The following is a 22,220-nucleotide window of genomic DNA, read 5'->3' as shown; positions in this document are numbered from 1 at the left end:
GGAAAACAATTAGCAAATTCTTAATTTATTAATTTAATAAATAGTTTATTAATATTAAGTCCTTACCTATCATTAATTATCTTAAATGCAAATGGATTAAATTCTCCAATCAAAAGACGTTGAATGATTGAATGAATAGAAAAACAAGATCCAATGATGTGCTGTCTATAAGAGATCACTTTAACTTTAAGGGGACACATAGACTGAGAGTCAAGAGATAGAAGTTATTTCAAGCAAATGGTAACCGAAGAAAGCAGGAGTGGTTATACTTATATCAGACAAAATAGACTTTAAGATAAAATAGTCAAAAAAGACAAAGAAGGTCATATAATGATAAAGGAGTCAATTCATCAAGAAGAAATTACAATTGTAAATAATTATGCACCCAGCATCAAAATACCTAATAAATAAAGCAAATACTAACAGAACTAAAGGGGAAAATAAACACCTACACAATAATAGTTGGGAACTTTAATACTCCCTCTCAATAATGGATAGATCATTCAGACAGAGTAACACTGTAGGACCTATCAGACAAAAACAGAACATCCCATCCAACAGCAGCAGAATACATATTCTTCTCAAGTACACATGATCTCTCTAGATCATGATCTAGGCCACAAGACAAGTCTCAGCAAATTCAAGAAGATAGGAATTACGTAAGTTATATTTTCTGACCACAATGATGTGAAACTAGAAATCAAAGGAGGAAAGCTGTAAAATTCACAAATACATGAAAATACACTCCTGAGTAACCAGTGGATCAAAGAAGAAATCAAAAGAGAAATTTAATAAGAGATGGAACAATGAAAATAGAAACCTAACATACCAAAACTTAGGGGATGCAGCAAAGGCAGTTCTAAGAGGGAAGTTTATAGTGATAAATGCATACATTAAGAAAAAGAAAGATCTCAAATAAACAACTTAACTTTACACCTCAAGGAACTAGAAAAAGAACAAACTAACCCCAGAGTTAGCAGAAGGAAAGGAAATAATAAAGATCAGAGCAGAAATAAATGAAATAGAGAATAGGAAAACATTAGAAAAGATTAACAAAACTGAGTTTGCTCTTTGAAAAGATAAACAAAATTGAGAAACCTTTTGCTAGACCAAGAAAAAAAGAGGACCCACATAAATAAAATTATAAATGAAAAAGGAGATAATACAACTGATACCACAGAAATAGAACAGATCGTAAGAGACTACCATGAACAATTATATGCCAACAAATTGGACAACCTAGAACAAATGTATAAATTCCTACAAACATATAACTACCAAGACCAAATCCTGAAGAAATTGAAAATCTGAACAGACCAATAATGAGTAAGGAAATTGAATCAGTAATAAAAAATCTTCCCAACAAAGAAGAGCTCAGAACCAGGCATTAATATTCAAAATATACAGGGAACTCTCACAACTCAGAAGCAAAAAATCAAATAGTCTGGTTTTAAAAAATGTGTAAAGTACCTAAATAAACATTTTTCCAAAGAACATGTTTAAATGACCAACAGGTACGTGAAAAGATTCTCAACATCACTAATCATCAGGGAAATGCAAATCAAAACCGCAATGAGATATCACTTCACACCTGTTAGAATGGGTATTATCAAAAAGACAAGAGATACCAAATGTTGGTGAGGATGTGGAGAAATGGGAACTCTTGTATGCCATTGGTGGGAATGTAAATTGGTGCAACCACTATGGAAAACAGTATGGAGGTTCCTCAAAAATTCAAAAATAGAACTGCCGTATATGATCCAGCAGTTCCGCTTCTGGGTATCTATTCAAAGTATTCATCTGACTGTTTTTCTTGCTCTGCAAATTGTACCTCAGGGAATAAAGAAGCTGTGGCTGCTCCGTCATTAGGGAACCAGCATATACAGTATGACACCTGAGGATCTGTTGTAGCCTAGGGCATTATGATTTCAGCTACAGTCATGCACTGCGTGACAACGTTTCAGTCAACCATGGACCACATATATGGTGATGGTTCCATAAGGTTAGTACCATATGGCCTAGGTTTGTAGTAGGCTATACCATCTAGGTTTGTGTACGTACTATAGGAGAGGAAGAAATTTTTCTCTACCCTACTAGGTTCTTCTGGCTGGTTTAAGAATTAAATTGACATGAGACATTAACAGGATAAAAACAAAAGTTTAATAACATGGACACATGGGAGAAACCCAGGAAAACTGAGTAACTTGCTAAAATAGCTGAGGCCCTCACCTTAAATATCATCCTGAGTTAAAGACAAAAGAAGATACTGGGGGTGGGGAGAGTCAGAGACTTCAGAGTGAAGGAAGGCAAGTCACAGAAGGTGCAAAGGAGCAAACTTTTGGAAAACAAATGTTTGGGCACACAGAAATAGAAGAACACAGAGGGGAGCCCAACAAATAGGCTTCTCTAGGTTCCTCCCTGTCTACCACCTAGTTCATGTTATGCTAAGGTGATATCTCCCTTCCTGAGACTTCCTGAGAATTCAGGTTCTTTTATCTGAATTCTTTTAGGCAGTTAAGGGGTAGGTAACAAGAAAAACTTTCAAGTCTTTTGTTTCTTAAAAATTATCAGCCTTGGGGCTGGCCCCTTGGCCGAGTGGTTAAGTTCGCGCGCTCCGCTGCAGGCGGCCCAGTGTTTCGTCGGTTTGAATCCTGGGCACGGACATGGCACTGCTCGTCAGACCACGCTGAGGCAGCGTCCCACATGCCACAACTAGAGGAACCCACAACGAAGAATACACAACTATGTACCGGGGGGCTTTGGGGAGAAAAAAGAAAAAATAAAATCTTTAAAAAAAAAAACAAAACAAAAAACAAACAAACAAAAAAAATTATCAGCCTAAAATAATCTTCTGTTAAGGAGACACATTTGGGGTGGCAAATTTTGTTCCCCTTCAGTATACTCTGTGATGTTTGTACAATGATAGAGCCTAATGACACGTTTCTCAGAACACATCCCTGTCATTAAACGACGTGATTGTAATGATGAATCTGGGAAAATTTTTATACTCCAAGGCAGTACAGTAGCATTAAGGATGTGCTTTTCTCTGAAATGTAGTGTGTGAAAACTAAGGTGAAATCACCAGTTAAATAGTGTGTTTTACCAGTCAGGTAAGGCAGTTCTGTTTTCCTACTTTTGAAGTTTGATGGTAAATGGTTGGAGACACTACATGTATTTATAGATGGCCTGAGTGCCAGATTCGTTATCTCCTTTCCCCAGGCTTGATAAACGAAAGAATGTTGGACTTAACTATTGGTAGTGTCTCCGTTAATGAATAGGAGAGTCTGGAGAAAACACGTGAACAGGAAATTCAAGGGCACCTACTGGTTTTTTTTTTATCAGTCCAGGAATTCTAGACTTGCAAATTGTATCCTGTTCTTTTTCTGGCTAAAGAAAGGGCTTTAATAAAAGACAAAGAACAGTGCTAAATCCATTAGAGGAATAAATTTGCAGTATAATAAGTGCCAGTCATTGAGATCACTCTTTGTAATAATTTGGTCACTTTTGTTCTTAGGTTTTTTTTAATTTGAAATTTTTAAAGTCTATTTGTGTCTGGTTAGAGGGAAATAATTTTTACTTGTTTTTTAAGCTAATCTCTAAAAGATATTATTTAGTCAAGAGAAAGGGTAGGATTTTTGGCATTTTCTGCAGTTGTATCTTGAGTTTCAAGTAGGATTTGTTTCTGCAGGTTAACATAAAACTAAATGATGCTGTAGTTTTTAATCCAAAGGAAAGTATTATATGTAAAACAAATGTGATTTAAAATTCATTACATTTGAGTTAGTTACTCTGCATCATTTACAGAATGCCTACTGTGTGCTCAGCACTTTGCCAGGTGCTGTAATACTTTCATTACAAAGATGGGTAGACATAGGTTTTGCTCTGATTTGGTTTTTTAAATAAGGCATACGAACTTGCCTTATGTATAACTAGAGTGGAAAGAACATAATAATCATGATTAAATGGTATAGTATCTGCAGATTGTTTTTTATTACTTGATATCCACTTCTGGATTTTGGAGTTAAATGCCTTACATCTTCTTATGATGGGAGAAACCTGATCTTCTGTTTACCCCTCTTTTATAAAGACCTCAGGTTCATAAATTTTTATTAAAACCACTTCATATTTATTTCTATACTGTTAATGCAAACAATCTCTGTTGTTTGGAGTTGTTTTGAATTCCCTAACATTTTTTTATGTTTCATAAAAATTTCCCCCAAAGTTTTGCTCAGTATTATTTCGGCTCACCTCTATGCCCCCACGTTTGCTTCATTCTGGGAAAGCCCCATCAGCAGCAGAGCTTAATATTGGCCATTTCCAGCCACTTTAAAGTGGCAAGATAGTGACCAGAATTTTTTTTTTAAGCTTCCACCTTATCCTGATGCCGTTAAACGTTTAAATTGAGTAACAGTTCTCTGTTTTGATGCCAGACTCACCAAGCAATCTTCTGATCCTAATTAAGGCTTTACATCTAGCTTGCCTACAAGGACAGAATGCATTTGCTAGAAGATGCACGTATCTGTTCCTAGTTACTCAGTTTCTTATTGTGTAAATCAATAAATTGCCATTATGTCTTATATTATCAGTCTCTTGTGAACTTTGTTAGGATAATAAAGTAGCTTCCAGAATTTGATTGCCCTGGCACACCAGCAACTGAAAGCCAGACCTTGCACCTTGGCAGACTGAGCAGAGCAGCCTGTTCTATGAGGCTCTTGGCAGCCAGTCAGCTCCCTTCCAAGGCCGCACCCTGAGTTCATCATACGTCTTTCTTTCTGACTTCCACAAGCATTGCTTATGTATTAGTTCTTTGTGCTTTTTTCAAGAGGCATTATAAAAGCTGTTGTTTGTTTTTTCACCATTCACTTTTTGAAAGGAAAATATAGACCTTGGACAACTGTGGTTGGATCTTGACCTGTTTTCCTTTTTTTTGGTTAGTGCTATCCAGTTGATTCCAACTCCTGGTGACCCTGTGTACAGCAGAGCTGAGCCCTGCCCGATGTTGTTGCACCAGCCTGTCACCTTCCGGTGCTATATCAGACAATGCTCCATTGCTAGTCATAGGATTTTCATGAATCCTTTCATTTTGGAAGAGGATGGCCGGGTCCTTCTTCCTAGTCTCTCTTAGTCTGGAAGCTCTGCTGAAACCTGTCCACCGTGGGTGACCTGCTGGTATTTGTAATACCAGTGGCATAGCTTTCAGCATCACAGCAACATGCAGCTGCCACAGGATAACAACCTACAGACGGGTGGTGTGGTTCCCTGACCAGGAAATGGACCCGGGCCACAGTGATAACACTGTTGAGTCATAACCACTAGCCCACCAGGGTGAGCTTTTTTTTCCTTTTAGGAACTGGCAAACCAATTTGAAAGTTCTCTATCAGCTACAGATCTTCTGGACAAATCAGAAAGCACTCTGAAATCCCTAAGTATTGCTCTTTCTTGGAGCTTCTAAGTTCCGCCCGCCCCCCCCCCCCCCCGTTGTTTGCTGAGAAGAAGAAGCAGGCGCTTTTTTACTAGTGTTTGAAGAGAATTATCTATGCACTTAAATTTTATGTGCCTAAAGGAGGCTCCCTAGAATACTGCTGTAGATTGTACCTATCCCCTTTGAGTGTTTAGGATGCATATTAAAGATTCCGGGAAGTCTTGTAATAAGAACCTTGTTGAACTTTGTGTAATCTGGATTTCCTAAATTTATTTGAATTCCCCAACTTCCGGTCTATCCTCTGCAGCTCCCCCCACCACCCCCCTCCTCAAATCCCAATTAACAAACATGATTTGGGATGTCTGCTGTATACCACCCCTGTTCTATTTTTTCTTCTTTGACTTTTCTGCATCTGATCCTGAAACATAGAACATGAACCCAGTAATTCTAAGATTTCCAAAAATGGTTTGGTAGCATTGCCTAAAATAGCATTCCAAGAACAGCTTAGTGCTTGAAAATCATTTGGCCATGATAATTCTCGAGTTTCAATTATTTTTATTATTTACTTTTAAAAATAATATTTGTTATTATTAAAGCATTTAGCACATTTAAAAATATTAAACAAGGTGCCTAAAATAATGTCTTACATTTGTATAAGACATTGTGGCTTTGCTATGTATTATCTCAAATAGCCTTAGACTGTGCCTGTGAACTAGGCAGAGCCAATATTATAATCTTTGGGGGGAAAATGACTTAAGTTCAGAGTGTCCTGGTGATTTGAATAAGACCATGGGTCAATTAACAGCAGGGCCTGGATTAGATTTCTAAATTTATGACTCCTAGGTTCAGTAATTTCTTTTTCCATAGTTGCTTATTAGCCAGCCTTTATGGAGTACTTTACTTTTGCTAATTCTTTCAGCTCTTCCCCCACCCCACATTTCACGGGTTGACTCATTCATTCATTATTGCCTCCTGTGTGTCAGATACAGTGCTATTGTGGTGAATACTCAAAAATGAATCAGGAAAAGTTGTTGCGCAGAGACAAATGGAGTGAGAAGCACCAGTACCTGGGCTATGTTGGTACAAATGCTAGAGAACACGCATGAAAGAATGCCAAATGTATGTCTCTTCTGGGAGGGAATGTTAGAGAAGTCATCCCAGTAAGACTTCAGCCAAACTGGACTTAAAGGATCAGCAGGGTTCCTGCAGAGAGTACAGGACATAACTGATTCGAGGGTAGGTCGTGTGAGGACTGGGAGGCATGAAAGAGCCAAGGATGTTGGGAGAAGAGTGAGTGGTGAGGCTGGGCAGCAGATAAGGCCATGGAGACAAGTTGGAGAGAGTTCTTGGAGCTGGAGTCCTGACTCCACAGCTCACTAGCTATGTGGCTTTTCTAAGCTTTAGTTCCTTACCTTACAGGGCTGTTGGGAGGACGAAAGGCAGTCGTGCTTAGGAAGTGTCACTATCTTAAATCCACAGGAGGAAAAAAAAAATCAATGAATAAAATATCATAAAACTCCTGGTAAATACCAGCACTCAGTGTGTGTGAGTTGTCTTTATTTATCACGCTAATTTGTTTTGCTATAGGCAGTGAGGAGACATGAATGACTTTAAACAAATGACATGATCTGCTTCTTGTTATAAAAAGATTTAGAGTAGTTAGCAGAGGAACAAGTCTATGATGTTAAAATAATAGATTCAGTTTTAGACATAATGAGTTTGAGACTTACGGAGCACACTGAGGTAGAAACCCAATTAAGATGACAGTGGAACTGGGAGTTTGCCATAGTTAAATTGTTTACTTTCAGCCTATACTTGACTTGCTTGACATTGTAGAACAAGAAAGGTCTTTTGGTTCATTCCATTATCCCTGGAGTCTAGTCCAGCTTAGGTCCGTATACAGGGGTCTGTATTTTCATGTAATTTAAATTGGAGAAGTGGGTGTTGGGGAGTAGGTGGCAGGTTTGAGTGCAATGTTGGATGCACACTCTTGACAATCTGGATCTTCTCTAGAATGGTGTGTTATGATCCACATCCAGATAAGCAAAAACCTGTTTATAATATATGGAACGTTTCTAGGTTTTTTGGCCCAGATGTAGACTGTGGTAGGCAAGTCTCTTAGGGTCACTGCCCACCTATAACAGCCACCAGAGTTCAGTCTGTCACCCTATGAAGCAGCCATTTTGCCACGTTCCTTATCTTATCTAATTGTCCAGATTATCTTCTTCAAACCAGTACTTCATTTGGCTGGCCCAGTGGTTTTTAAAAGTCGGCGCTTGAACGGCTGTAAGTAAACATACATGTCCAGTTAAGGCCACAAAGTTTCTCTCTTGTCACCTGGCTTGATTAATACATTTGTGTTTTCTGCCTGGTTCCTATAGGCGTTTGAGTGTCATTTGAAAATGAAATGGACCTCATAGTCTGGAGAAATGTACTGGACCTTGTTATAGCACTATCTGAAATAGCATGGAATCAGAATGAAATAGGACAGCCATGAACTCCATCTAAAGGGCTTGTTTCTAAAAGCAGTTTTCCCCTAAAACATATACTCACTGGGGCCGGCCCTGTGGCCAAGTGGTTAAGTTTGAGTGCTCCACTACGGCGGCCCAAGGTTTTGCTAGTTCGGATCCTGGGTGAGGACATGGCACCACTCATCAGGCCATGCTGAGGCTCATGTCCCACATAGCACAACCAGAAGGACCTACAACTAGGAAATACAAACTGTCTATTGGGGGGCTTTGAGGAGAAGAAAAAGGAAAAAAAGATGATTGACAAATGTTAGCTCAGGTGCCAATCTTAAAAAAAAAAGCACACAGTTCAGTGGTATTTATAAAATAAAATAAAAAAATAAAACATGTACTCATAAGAACTGCCGTAAACTGATATTTATGTGCGTATTTGATGCAACACTTCATGTTTCATAGAAATTATATGGCAGAAGCTGCTTCTTACTATTTAAACTACAGTAATTCTTAGGAGACTAACATGTATTGGGGACATAAGTATTGGCAAAATCTTATGGATTTTATTTAGTAATCAGTAAAACAACAAAATAGATTGACCCGTTCTTGTTTTGAATGCATGTTGAATATGACCTTTTGTATATAAGTGTGTCCATATTGTGTGTGGACTGCCACTGCTGCTGCTTTACTGTTACTCACCCCTCGTTTTGCCAGCACAAAGTTACGCTATTCCCAAAGCAATAGAAATTGTCTTTCTCTTTCTTTACTAGCATCGTGTTATTTATAATGTGAAAGACTTAGATGTCTTAACTGTTAGGGTAGAATTTTACTTAGTAGAAATTCAACCATTTCCAGAGTTTGTTATAATGGATAGAAAGTTTTTTTCTACTGAATAATTTGTGTTTATATGTTGTTTCAGTTTCTGTTACTATGGCAATGACGGCAGGGACTACAACCACCTTTCCTATGAGCAACCATACCCGGGAAAGAGTGACTGTGGCCAAGCTCACATTGGAGAATTTTTACAGCAACCTAATTTTACAGCATGAAGAGAGAGAAACCAGGTATAGTAAAGGCTAGTCAAAATTTTCTGTTTAGTTACATAAGCTGTTATGCTGCAAGTGGGGTGTAAACATGTTGTCCATTAATAATATAAATCTTGTGGATTCCTGTATGCTGTTTTTAAGTTTCCTATACTGACAGTGTACCTAGTTACTTGTTTTATTTTCACAGAATAGTTTCTTGTCCTGTACACCCAAATACTTATATCACATGTCAATTGATGTTTTAAACAAAATGTTTGCAACCATGAAATTATGATATACTTTATACTTTCTTTTAGAGGGTGCTTTATGAATAACTAACTTTAATCCAAAAGCATTTATAGTGTTGTGTATATGTAAGTGGGAATGGAAGAATAAAAAATGAATGCATGTTATTTTGCCTTCAGGAAACTTACAGTAAGGAAGATAACGCATGTAAATATTACATGAAAGAGTAAAAAGTATCGCTAAGAGAAGGACAAAGAAGGGAGAGATTGCTTTTGCTAAGGCAACTGAGAGGGCTTCATAAATGGTAGTCCCATTGAAACAGGGCTCCAAAGGAAGAGTACTATTTATACATGCATCAGAGGGAGAAGAAAGAGGCCAAAGAACAGGAGGAAGGATGTTAGAGACAGAAGAACTCACATTCAGTGCTAGGTCAGGCAGTGTCCAATCTGGCTCCAGTTGGATTTCACCATTTCCTGGGAGCCTTAGATGCTTTACTATAGCTGTTCTCATGGTAGTAGGAGTCTTTGAAGATTTTTGAACAGAAGAATTAAATGATCACAGGTGTCTCTCTAGAAGAGTATTTTAGTTGTGACGTATAGAATGGACTGTGGGAGGAGGGATTAGAAACAGGAATGGCTAGTGATGTAGTCGGACAAACGGAAAGGAGGCTTGAATTAGGATTGTGACAACAACAATGGAGAAGAACTGATGAGTGAGAAAAATTGACAAATCGTGGCAACTGGCCAAATATGAAATATAAGGGAAATAAGTCAATACCAGCTCCGAAATGTCATGCCTGGGCAAACAGAGAGTGGTGCAACTTAGTGAAATTGGACTCAAGAAGAAGAATCAGGTTTTGGACTTAATTTTGGACAGGTCTAACTGCAGATTAGACATAGCTGATGAGAGAATTAGAACTAGAAAATTAAAACTTACGCAGTTATTCAGAAGTCAACCTAGAGAGACAGAGCAGGAAAATATGGAACAGTTAAGAAACATGGAGCATAGTGAGAAGAGCTAACATATCTTTAATCAGAGTTCCTAAAGGAAGAGAGGAGAGAGAATGGAGCAGAGGCAAGCTAATACTAAGAGGTCACCATCAGCAGAAATTTCAAAAGATTCAATTTAGGCAGAAGGAGAGTGATCACAAACAGAAGATCTAAATGTAAATACATGGATAAATCTCAACAACAATTGACTGTATAAAAGCCACAATAAAAATTATAATATCTTATGCATTTTAAAAAATAGAATTAAAATATTTTGCTATAGTAGACTATCAGGAGGGAAGTAATTGGAATTAAAGTATTCTTAGAGATCTTTGTATCTCTAAGGACAGAAATATAACATAGGGTGGTGAAGATTGATTAATTTCAGACTTTGACAAATTAAGTGTCCATGTTATCATTCCTAAGGCAGCCAGTAAAAGAATAAAAATAGAGTTTGTAACTTCCAAACTAGTAGAAGGAAATAAATGGAATGAGAAAAAAAAGTCAGTTCAAAAGAAAGCAAGAGAAAAAGAAAAACTGAAATACCAAAAAGTAGACACAAATAGAAAGCACAAAATAAGTTAGAAATAAATCCAGATGTATAAGTAATTACACTAATTGTAATGTAATGGAAGTCTCTGTAAGTGATCAGATCATTAAGGAGAGTGAACAAAATAGAAGAGAACCCAGGAAAGAGAGACCTGTATTTTCTCAGCAGGCAGGCACTGAAGTTATTCGTCAGAATTGTAAAGGTTCATTGTCTTTTCTTGCTGAAACCTTAAAGTAGCACAGTTTTGCCCTCTATTTCCAAACAAAGTAAAGTAAGAATAAAAGTATCTACTGTTATTTTAAAATAAAGCAGCCTCAGCTTGATGGTGCCGTGGAAGTCATATTAAACAGCTCATATTTTCTTAAAAGCTTATACTTTAAGAAAACGTCATGAATTTTTAAGGCTTAACTGATCAGATAAATACATAAGCCAAATAAAGTGCCAATCAGAACAAAATGTCAGAGCATTAAATGGAGGAAAATTGTTTTTTAAAAAGGTACAAGAGGGGCTGACCTGGTGGCCCAGTGGTTAAGTTTGGCGTGCTCCACTTCAGTGACCTGGGTTCGGTTCCTGGGCGTGGACCTACACCACTTATTGGCAGCCTTGCTGTGGCGGTGACCCACATACAAAATAGAGGAAGATTGGCATAGATGTTAGCTCAGGGTGAATCTTCCTCAGCAAAAACCAAAAACCAAAACCAAAAACAAGTAAGTAAAAAGGCACAAGAGAAGTCATAGGTCTTCCCCTTTACATTTGGTGGAAACAGATAAAAGTTACTGCCTCTCTCCCGAGAATGAGGGATGATTTCATGAGGTGTTAGTCTTGGCAAGGATTGAGGAAAGCGGGCAGTCGAGATCTGACAGGATAAAGTTGCTTGTGTATTGATAGTCTCTCCCAGATTAATGTTGCTCTTACTCTTTGGATTCTTTCTGCAGAGAAGAAAACTGAAAATCATTCAGCGAGCAGCTCTGCAGTGCCCAGAGGTGCATGATGGCAGGCACAGAACCCAGTGTTAGGAGCTTATTCCGTCTAAGGGTTGGTCCGAGGGGAATAATGTGAAAACAAAAGATAAAAAGCAGTGAGATAAGCACCTAGGTGCCCTCAAATGCTGAGGAGGTGGGTGGAGAATATGTTATTAGGCCTCATCTTCTCCACTGGGGTGCTGGTGTGTGAACAGGCTTTAGATATTTTTGTTATGAACTTTCCATAAGAAATAAAAAGAAGTGATCTTAATAATAGGTTAGGAAAGAGCTTACCTTTGGACATATCGTCATAAATAACAAATACCAAAAGATGTGTATGATGGTTTCAATCCTTAAACCCATATGGATAAATCCCGGAAAGTGTCTTATTCTAACACACTCCAAAACTAATTAGGAAGGGCTCTCCCAGGCTTATCTCTAGGAAAAACCAATACAATACAAATAAAATACTTAACATTCACTTGGAAATGAGTTGCAAAATTCGAATCACAACCATCTCTGTAGTTACTAGTTATTTCACTTATCCCTCCCCTCCTCCCCAGCCCCACAGTGCTTAGCTTAACTAATTTCAAGGGTACCATTGTAAAGTAATGAATAACTCAACTTGGCTGTACCTAGAGAAGCAAATGTTCTGGTAGTTAATAGGTTATTTTTTATATACATATATGACTTTCCAATTTTCAAGAATTAGAATAACATGCACTCAATTACATTGAATCTCTCTCCTTGATTAATTGGGAAATCAAGCTTAGACTTTAAGTGAGGGACTTAGATAATCTCTTTTAGCTAATGAATGTTAGAATCAGAATTCAAACAGGAACATCCACCTTAAAAATTTATACTTTTAGACACTATATAGTGTTACCTTTATATACTTCTAATGTAAACATTGATTAAATGTTAATGGTTATGGTGGTTTGAACATCAATAACAGAGGTTTCCTTATTAGAAAATTAGTCACCTTTGCTAACAATTCATTTAGGCAACTTTAGAAGTAAGTTTTTCATTTGGCTAGTCTGAGAAAGCTAAATCTGGGTTGGCTATATATTTTGAGAAAGAAAACTATTCTTAGTGATTACTTTGATTCAACTTGAAAGTTTTTTTTAGCATAGCAAACTGAACTGGTAAACTTGAAAAAATGTAGATTTCTTAAATGGGAATTGTTAGGAATGTATTTAAAATTTAAATTATTTTTTCTTTTAAAAAGGCAGAAGAAATTAGAAGTGGCCATGGAAGAAGAAGGATTAGCAGATGAAGAGGTAACAGTGTTCGCTGTGACTGCTGTGACTGCAGTCAACACTACTGTGTTATGTCCTTGAAAAGTTGCTGAGAGAATGGATGTTAAATGTTCTTACTACAAAAAAAGGTTACGTGAGCTGATGGATGTGTTAACTAACCTGATTGTGGTAATCATTTCACAATACATGTGTGTATCAAATCATCACATTGTATACTTTGAATTTATACAACGTTATATGTCAATTATATCTCAGTAAAGCGGGGCAGGGGGGACGACTGTAATTACTGTACAAAAGCAACCCCAGTGACTTTTGCATTTTTCAGACGATTTTATATCTTAGATATCAGATGATATCAGATGATTTTATAACTTCGATAATGTGGATTTCATCATATGAATATGGGCTTCTTATTGCTATGATGGATATCTTTAAAAGGAGGCAGGTTTTTTTAAAAAGAATTCCGAGAACGTTGATTTAATGAGCAGCATCTACAGTATGCTAGGTGTGTGGAACAGGAAAATAGGGCCCCAAGGAGAATCAATCAATTATCAAATCTCAAATTTCTTTCCCAAATATTCCTTAAGACCATCCAGTTCTCTAGTCCAGTGCCACTGCCCTACTTTAAACTACCGTATATTTCACCAGAAGAATAACGGCCCCCGAGTGGTCTCTCTGCCTCCGATCTTAGCCCCACTCCCCAGCTCCAGTTTTTCTACACAATGAAACCATTTATCTGTCTAAAAACAGATTTGATCATGTCACTCTTTTGCTAAATACTGTTCATTGGCTCCCAAGTACTCAGGATAAGGGCAGACTCTTTAACATTGGGGTACAAGACGCTTTACAGTGTGGCCTCTGCTTATCTCCCTCTGCCTCATCTCTTGTCACCCTACACCCGTGCTGACCCACAATATTGAATTACTTTAATTTCCACACTCTTGCCTATGGACCTTTTGACATGCTCTTTCTGCTGCTTGGAACTTCGTTACTCCTGTCCAACTCCCATTTTTCTTCAAGAGGCTTTAGGTCTCACTTAAGGCTTTGCTTTCAGAAGGAAATCTTCCCTAATTTCTTGAGGTACTGCTCCTACATTCTGCCATAACATTGTTCCTGTCCCTGGAGTAGCCTTAAAAATCATTTTCCCAGAGTAGAAACTCTATCTCTTATTCAGCATTACATCTCCAGAGCTGGCAGAGGGCTAGAATAAATGTTTGGTGAATAAGTGAACAATGGATCTTTCCCTCAACGAGTTTATAGATTAGAAGGAAAGATTACATGTGTGTGTGTAAAAATATGTATACATGATAGAACATGTATACGTATATGTATACATGTATGTAAAAATATGTGTGTATGATAGAACTGAAAATACAGAGATTTTCTTCCCCTAGTTCAACGGGATCAGAAAAAGTTTCATGGAAGAGGTAACAATTGATTTGAATCTTAAAAAGATAGAATTTAAATTAGAGCTGAGGTATGTATAAAATAATAGATATATGTATGCAGTAAAGGAAATAGCAAGGTAAGTTGACAGCACTTAATGGAAAACTAGGCTTGGAAAAGTTTACTAAGAAATATATACTTTAGGGGCTGGCCCCGTGGCCGAGTGGTTAAGTTCCCGCGCTCCGCTTCAGGCGGCCCAGTGTTTCGTTAGTTCGAATCCTGGGCGCAGACATGGCACTGCTCATCAAACCACGCTGAGGCAGTGTCCCACATGCCGCAACTAGAGGGACCCACAAGGAAGAATATACAACTATGTACCGGGGGCCTTTGGGGAGAAAAAGGAAAAAATAAAATCTTTAAAAAAAAAAAAAAGAAATATATACTTTATTTTCTATGCAATAGGGACATAACAGCCTAGATTAATTAGTTTGACAGTTTTCAACGATCAGAGAAGGATTTCTATATTTGAAGAGCAGTCTTCAAAGGATGATTTGAAATCAAACCATTCTCTAATCTTCCTCGCACCTTTCCTAAGACTGTACCCATGTTTTTATATTGGCAATGTGTAAATCGAGTAACAAAATATTTTATGATTTATACCAAGGGTGGTTACTTTGTTAATCAGCTGACTCAATCCAGAAAACTCACATTATTTACATAAAATTACTGTAATAAATATTTTTAAAACATTTCATTTATGTTCTTTAAATTTTAAGGGAGAAAGGTAATGATTTAGATCTGTATTACAATCAGTAGAGAAAAAATAAGGCTGAGCACATCTTTCCTCATTTTTATTCATTAGTATTAATTTTCTTAATAATATTATAATTATAATTGTATTAATATACATTATATATCATTATATTGATATAGAAATCTTATGCATAAGATCTTAATATGAAATCTAGAGAAGAGATTACAAAAATAGATGCCCAAGGGCCAAGCGGGTAACATAAATGAGAAGTTGGCCAGGTTGGCTTCACAATGATGTCTTAGGTTATGTTCTCTTGATCCAACATACTTTGCTTGCATCCTCAACTCATAAGAATATTTTTTGCACCTCCACAAAGAAATAGATGCATTTTTTTCCTTTTTCTAAAATATTTGATCCTCGCAGTTTATCTTTTGATAAAGACACATACCTCTTTTCACTTTACTGCAAGAAAACAAGAGCACCAGCCCAATGACACACTTCACCTGGTGACTGGCATCAGTGGTGGAGACCGTGACACAGTAGAGAACTGCTGCCCGTCAAAAGGGGACGGCCACTTTGCCCACTGTGGCTGAGATCCTCTTATTCATGAGATGCTAGAAATCTGGACTTTCATGTAAAATCACCTGCTTTTTAAAATAAAAGCAAGTAATTCAGATGTTTTGAAAACAACCTGCTGGCCAAATCAAATACATCTGTACGTTGAATACGCTTTGTAGCTTCTAGTTTGTGACCTCTGGTCTGCACCATGAAGTACTAACTACGCTTAGAGCTATTTCCTTTAATGCTTCTAAATGACTTTCAGAAAATGTGACATGATTTACCCCTAAAAATAGTTAGTGGCCCCTAATAACTGTTTATAAAACTTCTAGAATGTTTTTGTAAAGATATTTTAATTCCACAAAGGCTTAGTTTTAGGCCCCATGCTAGGTCCTTGACAATGTCAAATTCTATGAAATGTACATACTTTCTCAACCTTAATATAAAATATGTTGGAACTCTCTTTATGTGGGGTGGGTTTTTTAAAAATAAAATTTTTTAATAAAAATAGTCTAGTTTTTTAAATGAAAACTAGTATTCATCCTTAATTCATTCTATAATAGAAAAGTATTTGTGAAAGTCATTTGTGAAAACTAAACCATGTAATATAGCCATGTAGAGCATATATACTGAGATGAACTTGCTAGCTGAGCCCTTTCACATTTCAGAACTTCTGTGTACACTGTCTCATACAGAAACTGAGCACCCTGCAGATGGAGAGTTTGAGGAACACCCGTTTAAAAGGGAATGGAGAAAGGAACAAGACGATGTATTTCTAGTTTCATCTTACTTAAGATAATCCTATCAAACATGGGATATTATTTACTCTAATGGAAAACCAAAGTAGACAAGTTTAAGATGCACAGGAGAGCCATGAAACGTGAAGCCTGTCCCCAGAGGGTTGTTAGCCTCTTTGGAGAAGATAAGGGTGCAATGACCACAAAAATGTTGTTTGCTTTTCAAGGCAACTTAATCTACATAAATCATGAGCGTATGTATCAGCATGCTTTTTTTCATCAACTTTTTTAAATGCTGTCTTTCTTCAGCTCCCTCTGGACTGCAACACTGATTTTAAGACTAATATCACTGAATAGGTTTTTTTAAAAGTAATGTAACAATGTTATAGGTGACTTCCCATTTTTGTAGAATTATGTGTTCCATACACTTGTCGATTCTCCCTTTTTGCCATTAAATAGCTGTGCCCAAAACTACATAAACATTGTTTACTTGCTGCGTTATGTGACTTATCAGATATTAAGGAACATTGTTTTCTTTACCTGCCTCTCTGTTGATTTTGAGCACAATTTATGAAACTAGGTAATGAGAGCATCTTTTCCATTCAGATTAGACAAGTTTTTGACACTACATCAACCTTTGCTCTGTTTTGTAATCTAAAAACTCAGAAATCCAGAATGTCTTTCAAAACTCTTATATTTATTCATTTATGTAATTAAGAAAACCCCCAAAACCGCTTTACTGCTTTGAAAGACATGACTGTAGTGCCTCCATGTGGCCTTTTTTATTATAGTCAAAGTTTAAAACAAGCTCCTTTTTGGGCCTTTTGTTTTACTAGTAATTCAGTTGTTTTTTTAATCATTCAAAAGGCATTTTTGAACAAAAAAACAATCATCTTGTTTCCACCATTGATGTGTCTGTGTGTAGCTTCATTTAGCTGTTTAAAGACGTTTAAATTGAAGACATAATTTCTTGATTTCTTCCTCTTAGATTAACTTCGTTAGAAGTATCAGAATTCCGTTGCATTGATGATATACATTTACCTGTTTATAACTAACTAATAGTCCACCCATAGCCTTTTTAAAACAGATGTACACAGCAGTGTGAAAGGACTATTCAGTGGGTATACCTTGAGCTGCATCTGAGGAGCAATGTTACTGAGCTGTTATGGTCATTTTGACTTGTCTTCCTTCCCCTTAGAACTTGGAACCCGATCAACTGGAAGCTTGATAGGTTCACTTGAAGATGAACAGGAGTTTATTTATTTTTTTTAATTTGTTTATTTCCTGCTGTGCTAGGAACTAACAGAATGTCACAAAACAGAATTTTGTTTGGTGAGGGGAAAAAATGAGGTTTAGAACAATGAAATAAATGCCTATTCCAAATGTAGCCTAACCTTCAGGAATTTCATAATGTTTCTGACTAATGGTAGTTGTTTTTTGTGATCTTTGGAGAACGAATTATGAAGTTCCTGACTTGAATATTTTAATGAATTCCTCATGTAATTATTAGTTTTTGCAATTTCATATTTTCAGGAAGTCGTATGCCAAGTCTCAAGCAGTTTATTAAGCTTTGTCCAAGAGTAAATTCTACCATAGTAAATAAATCTCTATGGAAACACTGCCATTGTGTTAGTTTGGTGTCATAAGTCTCAGTAGTTTTGACATAACAACCTTGGAAATTAGAGAATTGAAGCAAAGTAGGTTTCTGATAGTAAACATCATTATCATTTCTTAAAGTTTAACTTTTATTTATGAATTAAGTTAGCCTGTAGATAAAAGAATATGGTGAACTAGTTAAGATGAAATATTTAATGGACTCCACCTCAAGAATAAAGACATCAATTATTAAACATAAAAAATGTTTTCTTTAGATTGTTTTATTCTTTCCATGCTTAATAAATATTCAACTTGGGCAACTAAGTTATAGCACTAGTATATAATATTTAAGATACTTTACCCCCATTTTTCTGTGTCTTATCTTTTGATACTATAGGCTTCCTTTGAAACAATGTGATTTTAAAATGATCCTTTTAAACTTTTTTTAATAGAAAAAATTACGCCGATCACAGCATGCTCGCAAGGAAACAGAGTTCCTGCGGCTCAAGAGGACCAGACTTGGCTTGGATGACTTTGAGTCTCTGAAAGTTATAGGAAGAGGAGCGTTTGGAGAGGTGTGCTTCCTTTTAAAAGTGACTGCTGTTGGAAATAGTTATCTTAAGACAGTTTAAAATATGTATTAAAATAGTTTAATGTATTAAAAGATGTTTTCAGATAGTTTAATTTTAATAGAATTCCTCAAATACCAGCAATGGCAAATTGCAGCACTGCTTTCTTTAAAGGCAGCTGCCTTTTGTTCCTAACTAAATAGTGGTGACTGTTTAACATTTATAATATGATCAGTTTTTACATTCTAGGTACGGCTGGTCCAGAAGAAAGATACAGGCCACATCTATGCGATGAAGATATTGAGAAAAGCTGATATGCTTGAGAAGGAACAGGTATGAGTTCTTAACACATGTAGCCAAAGGAACATCCGCTGACTAGGTGTTAGAGTAAGCGTTAATGCTGGGATTTTTAAAAAGAAATTTACACATCTTAGTATATATTAATTTTATGATAGCCTATTTCACTGTTTCTCACTTCTTACAGTTAAAATTTCTTCCGAATTTATAATCTAAATATGTACTGGTCTGTTCTGGCTGCCATAGTAAAATACCACAGACTAGGTAGCTTAAGCAACAGACATTTATTTTCTCACGGTCTGGAGGCTGGAAGTCCAAGGTCAGGGTTCAGGCAGGGCTTGGTTCCTGGTGAGGACTCTCTTCCTGCCTTGCAGGTGGCTGCCTTTCCCTGGTGTGTGCACAGAGAAAGAGTGACCTCTCTGGTGCCTCTTCTTATAAGGACACTAATCCCCGTCCCTCCCCCTCCCCCAATGACCTCACTGAACTTTAATTACTTCCTTAGAGGCCCCATCTCCAAATCTAGTCACACGTGGGGTTAGGGCATCACTGGAACTTGGGGGTGGGGTGGCGGGGACACAAACATTTAGTCCATAACAAAATGCCTTCTTTTCTGACTTTAGTGAAAATAAAGGACAGTTCTCAGCACCCATTCCTATCACGTATCAAATAAGCAGGACCATTCTGAGAATTTGCTGATTTTACGTATTTCCAAAATCTGTAACCACTCCAATTTCATACTCCGGGGCGCTCTCCATGTTTCCTGTGACTTATTGCAGTTTAGGGGGTGGCCATAAATCTGAAAACATCAATAGTATTATGTGTTCATCTGACCCGTGTTTCAACCAGTCCAGGTAGACACTCTGGAGAGTGTCTAAATTGAATCCATATGCTAGTGACGGACTCAATAATGGGGTTATAGAGGGAGATAGCACCTCTCTGTACCTAGTGGCTTATTTCAAGCTTTTTCGTCCCCACCTGAAGCTTACTTTGTTATTATAGCAATATAGTACCGATTTTTTATTTAAATATGGCCCACTTGAATTTTCACTGCATTCTTTTACTTTATTTCTATTTCCTTCATTCGACAAGTATTTGTTGGTTCCATGTGATGTTTCAAATACTGTTCTAGGTTCTGGGAATATAGTGGTTAACAGGACAAACCTGATCCTCGCTCTTTTATAGCAATGGGAAAAATGGGCAGGTGGCTATTTCAAATAATCATGATTGATAAGTACTGTAAAGGAAAATTTTACAAAAGGATAAAGTGATACAGATGATCTGGGTTTGGGAGGAGGAATTAGATCAGGGAATGTTTCTCTGAAGACACAATATTTGATGAGAGACTGAGTAATGAGAAAGAATGATGTATAAAGATAGAGTAGAACAGAGATCTAGGTAGCAAATGCAGAAGCTCTGAGGCAAGAAGAATCTTAGCCTGCTGAAAGAAGCCATTTGTGGCTAGAATTAAGTGAGGGGAAGAGTGGTTAGAGATGAAATGGGAGAGGTAGGCAGGGACCAGATCACATAGGGCTTTGAAGGCCAAGATAGAGAGTTTGGGTTTTATTCTAAATGCAATGGGAAGACAGTGTTTTGTTTAAACAGGGCAGTGGCATGTCTGATGGATGCTTTACAAAGATGAATCAACCCCTTTGCTTGCTGATAGGAGGTACACAATTTAAAGTGGGGAAACCACCTGAGAGACTGTGGCAATTCCAGCCAGGATATGATTGTGGCTTAGACTAGGGTTACAACAGTCAAGCTGAAGAAAAGTCGAACAGATTGAGTATATGTTTTAATAGAAGAGCCAGCAGTATTTTCTGTGATGTACTGTATGTTGGGGGGTGAGGTTAGTGAGGAAAAAAGGGGAGAATCAAGGATATTACCTAGAGTTTTACTTAGGAATGGGATGCGTGGTGTGTCATTTTCTGATTTAGAAAAGACTGAGGTTTGGAGACAGTGGGAATCAAGAGTTCTCTTGGTGGCATATTAAGTTTGAGCTGCCTGTTAGATATCCAAGTAGACATATTAAGTTGACAGTTGGCTAGAATATGAGGAGAAGTTTGACTAGAAATATAATTTGAAAGTCATCAATATATTGATAATATTTAAAGTAACGGGACAAGATTGCCTCAGGAACAAATACAGATAGAGAAGAAAAGAGGGCCTAGATCCAGGCCCTAGGGGACACAAGGCAGAGGAGAAACCATTTGAGGAGAGCAAGAGAGAACATCTAATCAGATAGTGGAAAACTGGAAGAACATGGTGTCTTGGAAACCAAGAGAAGAAAGTGTTTAAAGGAGATGGTGAGTGGTCAGCTATGTTGAATGCTGCTACGAGAGAGAGAGAGCAAGAGCAAGATAGTCCACTGGATGTCCTAATATGGAGATTTTGAATAACTTGGCAAGGACAGTTTCAGTGGATTAGAGGGCAGAAGCCTAATTGGAATGGTGGAAAAGAAAACGGGAAGCAAGAAATGGAGGAAGTGAGTGTTGATAAATCTTTTGTGTGAAGCGGAACAAAGAATAGGTTGGGAAGGTGAGATTTAGAGTCAAAACGAGGTTGTTTGTTTGTTTAAGAGAGGAAGTGTTTCAATGATGTTTGGAAGAATCCATTAAGAAGAGAAAAATGGAGGCCGGCCCAGTGGTGTAGTGGTTAAGTTTGGGCACTCCCCTTCGGTGGCCCAGGGTTTGCCAGTTTGGATCCTGGGTGTGGACCTAGCACCGCTCATCAAGCCATGCTGAGGTGGCATCCCACACAGAAGAACTAGAAGGACCTACAACTAGGATATACAACTATGTACTGGGGCTTTGTGGAGAAAAAATAAAAAAGGGGAATGTTAGCAACAGATGTTAGCTCAGGGCCAATCTTCTTTACCAAAAAAAAGAGAGAGAGAAAAATTGAAGGTACAAGAGAGAGAGGGGAAATAATTACAGGAATACACTGGAAGATAGAAGAGTTGATCTTTGTTAGGAGTAGGGGCCTATTCATTAAAACAGGAGAGAAAAGCAGAGAAAATGGGAACAAATGCAGGGTGGTTGATCTGCACTGTAAGGTGCCAAGTTCCTCCCTGAGCACACATATGTGAGGTCATCAGCTCAAAGTTAAGGAGGGATGGATGACTTGTTGGAGGTATAAGGAGAGAAGATTGTGAAATAGTTACAACTATTGACTTGAAGTAGGGAAATATAGTTGAATGCGCACTGAGATTTGCAATCATGAATGTAAAGTGAAACCAGTTGGTAGAGTTGGTGATTTTTCTCTAGTAATGCTTAGTTGCTCAGGGGCATGATGGAATAGACAGAAATTTGGATTTAACTAGGGTTGGTGTTTTTCCAGGCAAATACAACAGAGAGAGGGAAGGACAAGGGAGTTCAAGGCATTTGCAAAAGAGTGATCCTAATGATGGAA

At 37.4% G+C, this 22,220-nt stretch overlaps 1 protein-coding gene across 4 annotated transcripts in view; it reads left to right on the top strand.

Moving 5' to 3' along the window:
• The window catches only part of STK38L (serine/threonine kinase 38 like), an 80,098-nt gene that overhangs the window by 43,082 nt on the left and 14,796 nt on the right, over window positions 1–22,220 (top strand). For 3 of the 4 annotated variants that reach the window (XM_046674234.1, XM_046674217.1, XM_046674226.1), the window contains 4 exons: window positions 8,804–8,948; window positions 12,885–12,936; window positions 18,399–18,521; window positions 18,765–18,848. In XM_046674234.1, coding sequence (XP_046530190.1) covers window positions 8,815–8,948; window positions 12,885–12,936; window positions 18,399–18,521; window positions 18,765–18,848 — 393 coding nt within the window. In that variant the 5' untranslated portion in view covers window positions 8,804–8,814. Of the gene's footprint in view, window positions 1–8,803; window positions 8,949–12,884; window positions 12,937–16,308; window positions 16,605–18,398; window positions 18,522–18,764; window positions 18,849–22,220 lie in introns of those variants that run through there. The other variant, XM_046674244.1, reaches the window with a different exon arrangement.

The sequence above is a fragment of the Equus quagga genome, chromosome 1 (genome assembly GCF_021613505.1).
Source record: "Equus quagga isolate Etosha38 chromosome 1, UCLA_HA_Equagga_1.0, whole genome shotgun sequence".
Classification (NCBI taxonomy): Eukaryota; Metazoa; Chordata; class Mammalia; order Perissodactyla; family Equidae; genus Equus; species Equus quagga.
Note: the sequence above shows the minus strand (reverse complement) of the source record. Positions and strands in the feature narration are given on the sequence as shown.